General features: G+C 47.2%; 1 protein-coding gene across 1 annotated transcript; it reads right to left on the bottom strand.

Moving 5' to 3' along the window:
- Positions 1–5,838: 5,838 nt before the first annotated feature.
- Positions 5,839–7,825, bottom strand: LOC120935912 (gastrula zinc finger protein XlCGF53.1-like; the record flags this gene model as incomplete). The annotated part of the gene is made up of 4 exons (XM_040347942.1): positions 7,792–7,825; positions 6,208–6,321; positions 5,961–6,095; positions 5,839–5,874 (listed from the first exon to the last, which is right to left on the bottom strand). Coding segments are annotated over exons 2-4 (267 nt in total), but the record flags the coding sequence as incomplete, so codon positions are not given.
- Between the last annotated feature and the right edge of the window lie 1,273 nt (positions 7,826–9,098).

Here is a 9,098-nt window from a genome sequence, read left to right as displayed (position 1 = left end):
ATCGTCTTCCAGGACAGCAACCTATGAGAGGATAAGCGCGCACTTACCCTTTAGGGTAAGACTTCGGCTTACAGGACTCTGTGTCCAAAGAGCCCAATCCCTTTGCTGACAACAAGATCAGCCTCTAGTGTCAGGTAAAAGGTAGGAGAGCTGAATCACGTTGCCGCTGCACAGATCTGTCACGGAGTAGCCTCAGCTACTCTGAGATCTCCCTACATTCAGGCTTGTCCGATTGTTAGCCAATGTCATCTTGCCCAGGTACTGCTAAAGATTTTAACCCTTACTTTTAGGAAGGAAACCCCTTATTGACGCATGAACCAAAGTTAAAAGGAAGATCCCACGGGGGCCCACAATGAGTAAAGTTTGGTCCTACTTGGGAAACTGCAGACCTAACACTGGTCCAGCTGCCATAATGCCTCCAAATCTCAGGTAAGTGAAACATAAAATATAATCTTAAGGGATCCCTCTTAGTAGCCAGACCACCCGGTTCCCAGAGCCTTCAGGACAGAGAACCATGGTCCTTTAAGCCAGTGTGATACAATTAGAAAGACAGAAGTGTTCTATGACCACAGTAAGACTGTGGGTGGGCGAGATGGCATAGCACCTGTGGAAAATGCCAGCTCTGAGCAACGGCATCTATCCAAGAGTGCCAACCCTTTACTGGTTTAGGCCCAAAGAGGAGGTTTTATGGGAGTAAACCCGAGTTCCTGGAGGAAACTAGAGATCCCAGAGTTCCTATGGAAGTGCCTGCAGCTGCAAGAAGAGGACTCCACTGAGTTTAGTCATAACTTCCATCACCAGATGATATCAGGTGCATTCAGGGTGCTGTGGCCATAGCCCAGCCTTTCTACCTGGGTTACCATTTAATTTCACAGGAAGGACTCTGTTCCTGTCTGCTATGTGATTCAAGAATTGCCTCTGGCCCAGGACAAAGAACAGGTCCCCGGTGGGAGGGATAACGCACAGTCTTGGACATGGACTGCCAGTGGTAAATCTGTGGAGGCACTTTATTCCACTCCTGAAACGCATCTCCATCCCCTTATCTATTGATTAGCACTCCTGTGCTCCTACTGAGGAGACTTTAAAAATCATAGCTAGGACTGCAGTACACAGAGAGCCTTGACGGGGCCTGCAGCTTACACAGGTATTTGCAAATGCATGCAACTAAACCTCAGCTAGACAGGTTATTTGGTTGGTAACTTTGAGCCTGGTTATTATAGAAACATTTTTTATATTCCATATATATATATATATATATATTTAATTGCATATTGCTAAAAACGCATCTCATTTAAAGTCCCAAAACCTCCCCCCCGTCTATCCATTTACAGGGATGGAGGCCGATGGTTGTTTATCATATGCCTCATGTAAAGTCTCAACCTTACCCCCCCCCCCCTTTTTTTTTTTTACATATTCTGAGATGCGTTACACCCCTTTCAGAAGAGAGTTCATTTTCTTGAGCATGGAATCCAACAATACCCCTCTGTCTCCCAGGACTATGTCAGTAAGTCTGGATCTGTGGAAATAAAACTGTGCCTGGAGGGAGCAGAGGGTACCGAACCAAAGCCTTCTGAGAAGCTGGACCCTAGACTTCCCATCTTCCATCGGACCTAATGAACAGGAATGCCCTTTTCAACTGCTCTATCCCTGGTTGTGGAGCAGGAGTGTTTTTCTTGTCCTCCTACAACCACCTTCTCCAGAGAAATGTTGTAATGATGGGGGTCTACTGGATTCACCATCCATGCCTTCTCCCACTTCCTAACAAGTGTTCTAGAAACCTATGCAACTTACTAGGGTCTAGGGGTGCAACGGATCAAAAAACGTACGGTTCGGATCGTTTCTCGGATCAGATAATTTTTTGGATCAGCAAAAAAAAAAAAAATGTCGTAACGTGGCTCAAGCACTTTCAGCATGTGTTTAACCAGTTCCCGACCCCCGCATGTACATATACGTCCACAATATGGCACGTACAGGCACATGGGCGTACACGTACGTCCTTGCCTATTAGCGGGTGGGGGGTCCGATCGGGACCCCCCCCGCTACATGCGGAGGTCGGGTCCGCTCGGGGAGCGATCCGGGACCACGGCGCGGCTATTTGTTTATAGCCGCTCCGTCGCGATCGCTCCCCGGAGCTGAAGAACGGGGAGAGCCGTATGTAAACACGGCTTCCCCGTCCTTCACTATGGCGGCGCATCGATCGCGTCATTCCCTTTATAGGGAGACTCGATCAATGACGTCAGTCCTACAGCCACACCCCCCTACAGTTGTAAACACATACTAGGTGCACCCTAACTCCTACAGCGCCCCCTGTGGTTAACTCCCAAACTGCAACTGTCATTTTCACAATAAAGAATGCAATTTAAATGCATTTTTTGCTGTGAAAATGACAATGGTCCCAAAAATGTGTCAAAATTGTCCGAAGTGTCCCCCATAATGTCGCAGTCACGAAAAAAATTGCTGATCGCCGCCATTAGTAGTAAAAAAAAAAAAAATAATAAAAATGCAAAAAAACTATCCCCTATTTTGTAAACGCTATAAATTTTGCGCAAACCAACCGATAAACGATTATTGCGATTTTTTTTACTAAAAATAGGTAGAAGAATACGTATCGGCCTAAACTGAGGAAAAAAAATGTTTTTATATATGTTTTTGGGGGATATTTATTACAGCAAAAAGTAAAAAATATTGCATTTTTTTCAAAATTGTCGCTCTATTTTTGTTTATAGCGCAAAAACTAAAAACCGCAGATGTGATCAAATACCACCAAAAGAAAGCTCTATTTGTGGGGGGGAAAAGGACGCCAATTTTGTTTGGGAGCCACGTCGCACGACCGCGCAATTGTCTGTTAAAGCGACGCAGTCCCGAACTGTAAAAACACCTTGGGTCTTTAGGCTGCATATTGGTCCGGGGCTTAACTGGTTAAAGCCCTTATTTTGCACAACCAAATATGGCCTCATGTCTGCACCTATAAACACACCGATGGCGTTTGTGATGGCTTTGGCCCCGTCTGATTGTGCAACAAGGGGCTGCTTAAATGCTGCGGTGAAAAGCGGTTGTTGAAACAGCTTTCGTTTTCACTCCCGTCAGTGAAACACCGGGGTGATGTCGCTTCAAATGCGTGGCCATGCTTGATGTGTTTCCACTGTCATATGGCTTTCTTGTGCCACAGTGCCTACACACCGTCACGGTTTTATCCACTAACCTCTTTCCTTCAGCATTATATTTGACAGGGAAGCCAAAATGCTCTCATACGTGGGATTTAAATGACACGGGGCGTTCAAGCTCCTCTGTTCCTCCGCTTGCCATGACCACGCTGTGTGTGGACTGAACATGCGCACAACTTTTTTTTTCAGAAATCAATCCGCGGATCACGTGTGTGCGGTTCGGATCAATATCTTCTGTTCGGATCAATGACGATCCATTGCACCACTACTAGGGTCTGGTCACCTGAAGGCCTTTAACCCTCTGTGATGCCATAGACGGGGCCACCGCCTGATATCGGACCCTGGTCACCAGAGATCCCCTGTTTAGTTTCCAATATCAGTTGCATACAGGTGAAGTGGCCATCAGGTACCATCCGGCCAGCAACCCTGTAACATCAAAACACTAGTGAAACACGCAGGGTGCTAGCTTGGTTGGGATTCAAACTCATGACATCAGCAGGGGTGGGTCCAGAGTCTAGTCTCGGGAGGGACACTACCAGAAAATAGTTTTTGGGGGGAAATTTATCAGGGAAATTACTGGTGTTAGCACTTCAATGATCACGGCACCATGGTTGTTATGGTGTCAGGGTGATTGAAGTGCATTTTTTATATTACTACATTGTAATCTAAAATTAAATGGTTCAACTCACCATAATGCCGAATCAGTGGGAGCCCCGAGTGGGTCACTTGCCACGCCACCTGCCACCAGATGCAGCTTGTCACTTGCCACACGTTGCGGACTGTCACTTGCCACACGTTGCGGACTGTCACTTGTCACACGTTGCAGATTGTCACTTGCCACACGTTGCAGATTGTCACACGTTGCAGATTGTCACACGTTGCAGATTGTCACACGTTGCAGATTGTCACTTGCCACAAGTTGCGAAATGTCACTTGCCTGCCACCAGATGCAAATTGTCACTTGCAACGTCACCTTCCACATGTTGCTGATTGTCACTTGCCAGACTTGTATGCAACCAAAAAAGGAAACCTCCGGGCCCCCTTTTCCCCCTGGAGGGGGTGACCGGAAGAAAAGGGTACAGTACCCTACTACCACTGGTGAGGTACAGTCTAGGGCTGTGGGATTTACAACCCGCCCCCTGTTTCTGTGAGGCAGTCCAAACCCTGGGACCTTCTCCCCTCCACCAGCCACACCCGTAGGGACCACCCCCAGCAGAGCACATAGAACCACCAGCCCCCGGCTCCCATGTGCCTCCTCCCCTCCAACCACCAAGAGGGAACACCACCTGTGCCTCTGACATGCTCCTGCCGTAAAAAGGATGGTCTTGCGTCTGGACCCTCCAACCGCCTGGCCGCCCTTTCCGGGTCCCCATCAGCCAAAGCCCGGCCCGCCTTCAGCATCTACGGCCGGAGACGGAAGATACGGATCAAGGAGAGGTGCACACCCAAGAGCTGAAATTGACATCACCTGCCACCCAGCCCTGCTGTGCGCTCCATCAGAGTGCTAGGGGGGGGGGGGGGGGTGGGACAGCGCCTCCTCCTAAGTCTCCACTGAGAACCTGAAGGCGGTCCCACGACACAACTTTCAGAAAGCAGGGGTGGCAACAGAGTGGCTGCCAAGTAACCCCTCCCACTAGTCCCCAGAGACCTCTATCTCCTTCCTGGACATACAGGCTTCAGCCTCCCTGGCTGTCTTTAGCCACAGCTCCTCACAGTGTCTCCTTGCCGGAGGAAACACTGAAACTGAGGAGCAGGGCGGGGAAGCATGCCTTTTAAATATAGGCTGGGCGGTGTTTCGTAAGAAGGGAGGAGCCAGGGTCTCTCATAGGTTGCTGTCCTGAAAGACGATATGGGAAAAGATTATTGGCTTGACATAAGCAGATTGATTCCCCTAAACCAGATCATTTCTTTATTCATGGACCTTAGTCAGAGAGTGAGGAAACAACGAGAACAGTCTTTTATAGGAGTGCCAGTGATGAGGAGATTATAGGACGAGTGTCCCCACCCAGTGAGAAATACTGGAACACAGCTCAGGAAAGTGACCAGGGTATTACAGGCTAATATCACCCAGTCCTTGCTCTACTCTGGACCAATCAGTAAACAGTATGGGTGGAGGAATGCATTAAGTGTTAGTGACCCACCTGTGCTGATCTCTGTAGGAGTGTCCTCCTCTATAAATGTCCTCATTATTCCATCCTCCTCCATAGACTTCTGATCATCCCTCACATACCTCTCTTCTTCTTCTGCTTTACCGTCAACTTTAGAATCTCTCAGGTCTCCACTCTGAATATAGAATGAAAATGACATCAATGGTAACAATGCAGATAATGTTCAGATCCTAATGATACCATCAGTGATTGTTCCTCATCTACCTGATGATGGTGAGGGATAGTGTGACCTTCCTGTGTGGAATCCCGGGAATACAGAGGACGGGGACATCTCTCTGGTGGGTTCCCATTACTGGATCCATCTGTAGGAAACACACACACTGACTGAATACATTGTTTCTATGTGTTTATCAGATGATGGGGGATCTAGGTGGACCCTCCGTACTGCTCTCTCCTTTACAATAAAGTCTCCTCTTACCCGGTGATGTGAGGGGCGGCTGATTCTCCATCATGACGTCCTTGTAGAGATCCTTGTGTCCTTCTAAATACTCCCACTCCTCCATGGAGAAATAGACAGTGACATCCTGACACCTTATAGGAACCTGACACACACAATGATACAGTCACCATCCAGACACATCCCTTGTCTGTTACTGGATAATGTCCCAGAATTCCCGGCACCGCTCACCTCTCCTGTCAGCAGCTCCATCATCTTCTCGGTGACTTCTAGAATATTCTGCATGTTGTGTCTCTCCGGTTTTAGGGAGTCACGTGGAGGCACTGTGATGGTCATATGATCACCTGACTTCACAGAGGGAAAACTCTGTATTGATAATAGGAAAATCATGTTAGAATCCTCCTCACCTCTCCAGTCAGGTCTGTGTTTTTAATAGAGATAAGAGTGATGTCATGTGACCTCCCAGAATCCTCCTCACCTCTCCAGTCAGCAGATAGATGATCTCCAGGGTGAGGTTTAGTATCCTCTCAGTCATGTGACTCCTGTCCTCCTCCATCCTCATTGATGTGGCCATGTGATCTATGCAGGTTTTCTGTAGACAGAGAATTATCTGCACTGTATTGGTTGTACAATATTAGGATGTAAGAGGTTAATAGTCGGGCTGCCTCCAATTGGAATTGGCACAGCCAATTTGTAGCTGTTGCTTGCAGAGTTACCAAAGTTATAATACACGCTAAGATTGAAGCTACACTACAATGTACAAGGTCCCAAAATACCCCCAAAAAGGTTGACCTACTTAAGTTTTTGGTGCTGCTTGTTGGCATCTATAGGGGCTTCCCCTTAATGGTGGGCATGAGTATCAAAGAACGTCCAAATCTTGTATAATAGGAATAAAGTTTAAGTCTCCGTTCACATATATGCGAATCAGATGCGATAAAATATAATTGTCTGAATCGTAAAAATCCAAGAAAAACAATATCCACCAGTGATTGCGCTGATCCAGAAGACCCCAGCTGGGCTAAAGAGTTTGTATATTATATTCTCCAATCACTAAAGGTGCTGCAGCAACTGGGTGGTGGACATATACTGTACATATAGCTATACCTAAGAGAGAAGACAAAACAAGAGGCCGCACACGGTCATCCCCCCTAATGCATTACCGTTTATTCAGACAGGAATTAAAACACTTGCAGCTACTGCACTCACATTTAAAGGCAATGAAACAGCGTGTTTATAAGTGAAATCCTCCTCTCCTGGGCTAGCTCTGTAAGATGTAAGGGCCGAGAGACTCGATGACTGCCAGGACACAGCTCCAGTGCCCCCCTCTCTACTGCACACGTGCCTGATGAAAGAAGGCCGTGACACAGGGAGAGGTAGACAGCAACGCTAGACCATTGCACGCTGGGATTGCTTTGACACCGTGTGTAGAGGATTTATTTGTTAATTGGTAACAATCTTTATAAGAAACCGTTCCCTTATGGTGTGGGCGTGACTTGATAAAAGGTGACCACGCCTCGGAAGCGCATTGTCATAGCAATCCCAGCGTGCAGACGTCTAGCGCCACCATCTATCTCTCTCTGTGTCGCGGTCTGCTTTCATCGGGCGCATGCGCAGTAGAGCGAGAACACCAGAGCTGCGTCCTGGCCGTTTACCACAGTCATCGGGTCTTTCCTTCGGCTCACAGATTTCACTTGCATCTTACAGAGACGGTCCAGAAGAGGACAATTCACTTATAAACACGCTGTTTCATTGGATTTTAAATGTGAGTGCATTAGCGGCGAGTGTTTTTATTCCTGTCTGAATAAACAGTATTACACTAGGGCGGATGACAGTGTGGGCTCTCTTGTTTTGCTTTATTAAGAATCGTAAAAATGCTGGATTAGGATCGTGTGTGTGAGGGGGGGGGTCGAATCGAGATTACGATCTATTAAAGATTAAGCATGCAGCTCAAACAAAAAGTAGGATAATAATGCGAATAAAAGATGACACAGTGACTATGGAGGAAGAGGACGGACATGACGGAGGGGTTACTGGGTGTAAATAGAAAATAAGATCTTCTTACCTCCTCTGCTGCCACTTCCAGCAATGTCTTCGCTCTACTTCCTCCCGACTCACCTCTCACCTAGAACTTCATATTTAAACCTGACATCACTTCCTGTATTTCATAGAGACTTCCTGTCTGGGTATAAACAAGATCACCACCTTGTGGAGCTCAGAGGAAATGCAGCCCCGAGAAATATTTCATAGCGTGAACACGACCGTGTGTGTATGTCAGGGCCGATCCGCCCTATATGCTCACTAAGCAAGCCGCTTAGGGCCCCCCAAAGCTGCGGAAGGCCCCCAAATTACTAGAGGCCCCGCCTGGTGAGAAGTCATTTTCGGCCCCTCAACCCCCCGTTTCATGCTGGCTGCATGGGAGAAGAGGTAAGATATCAGCACCCCCGCTTCTCACTTTAATATGTAAGATGTCATTTCCGACAGCAGAACAGCCCCCGCTTCTTTAATCTATAATATGAAATGTCACTGTCGGCAGCGCATCCCCCCCCCGCCCCCCATCTTTAATGTGACATGTCATTTTCGGCAGCCCCCCCGCTTCTCAACTTTAATGTGACATGTCATTTTGCTTAGGGCCCCAGGGAGGCCAGGATCGGCACTGGTGTATTTACTGTATGGGTCATCTCCACTCCCACTAATAAAACGCTGATTAACTGCACACCAGGAGGAACAGACTGATTAGACTTCTTCAAGGCTGTGCAGCCGGTGTTCCGTCAGATTAGGCGTCCCATCAGATTTTGTAAACGGAAGTGACCTTTACCCACGCCCATCTTGGTACATTCTGCACTCGGCCACACTAAGCCTACAGTCTGAAGTCGCCAAGCGGACATCTTTTTATGCCTACTGAAGTCACGCATTTCACACTTATTTTTACCACCAAATTCAGCTTATATTGTGAAATACAGTATTTGGAAGTCTGTGACACTGTTTTGATGTAGAATTTTAAAAGCAGCGGCAAGCCTGCTGATCGCACACATTTCATAATCTAACAGAAGACCTTTGATTTTAAAATTAAACATCAAAACAGTGTCACAGACTTCTAAGTACTGTATTTCACGATATAAGCTCAGTTTAGTGGTAAAATAAGTGTGGAATGCAAGACTTCGGTGGGTGTAAAAAGATGTCTGCTCGGCGACTTCAGACTGCAGTCTTACTGCAGGGTGTACAAAGATGGCGGCGACGAAACACTACTTTCGTTCCAAGTTTGGACGAGTCGCCTAATCTGACAAAACACCGGCATTACATGTGAATGGTGGACAGACTCTTACTGATGATCTTCTGATGTTTATATTGAGCTATTTGTGTAGAGTCCTG

This window comes from Rana temporaria, chromosome 4 (genome assembly GCF_905171775.1).
Source record: "Rana temporaria chromosome 4, aRanTem1.1, whole genome shotgun sequence".
NCBI lineage: Eukaryota > Metazoa > Chordata > Amphibia > Anura > Ranidae > Rana > Rana temporaria.
This window is presented reverse-complemented; position numbering and strand designations above follow the sequence as displayed.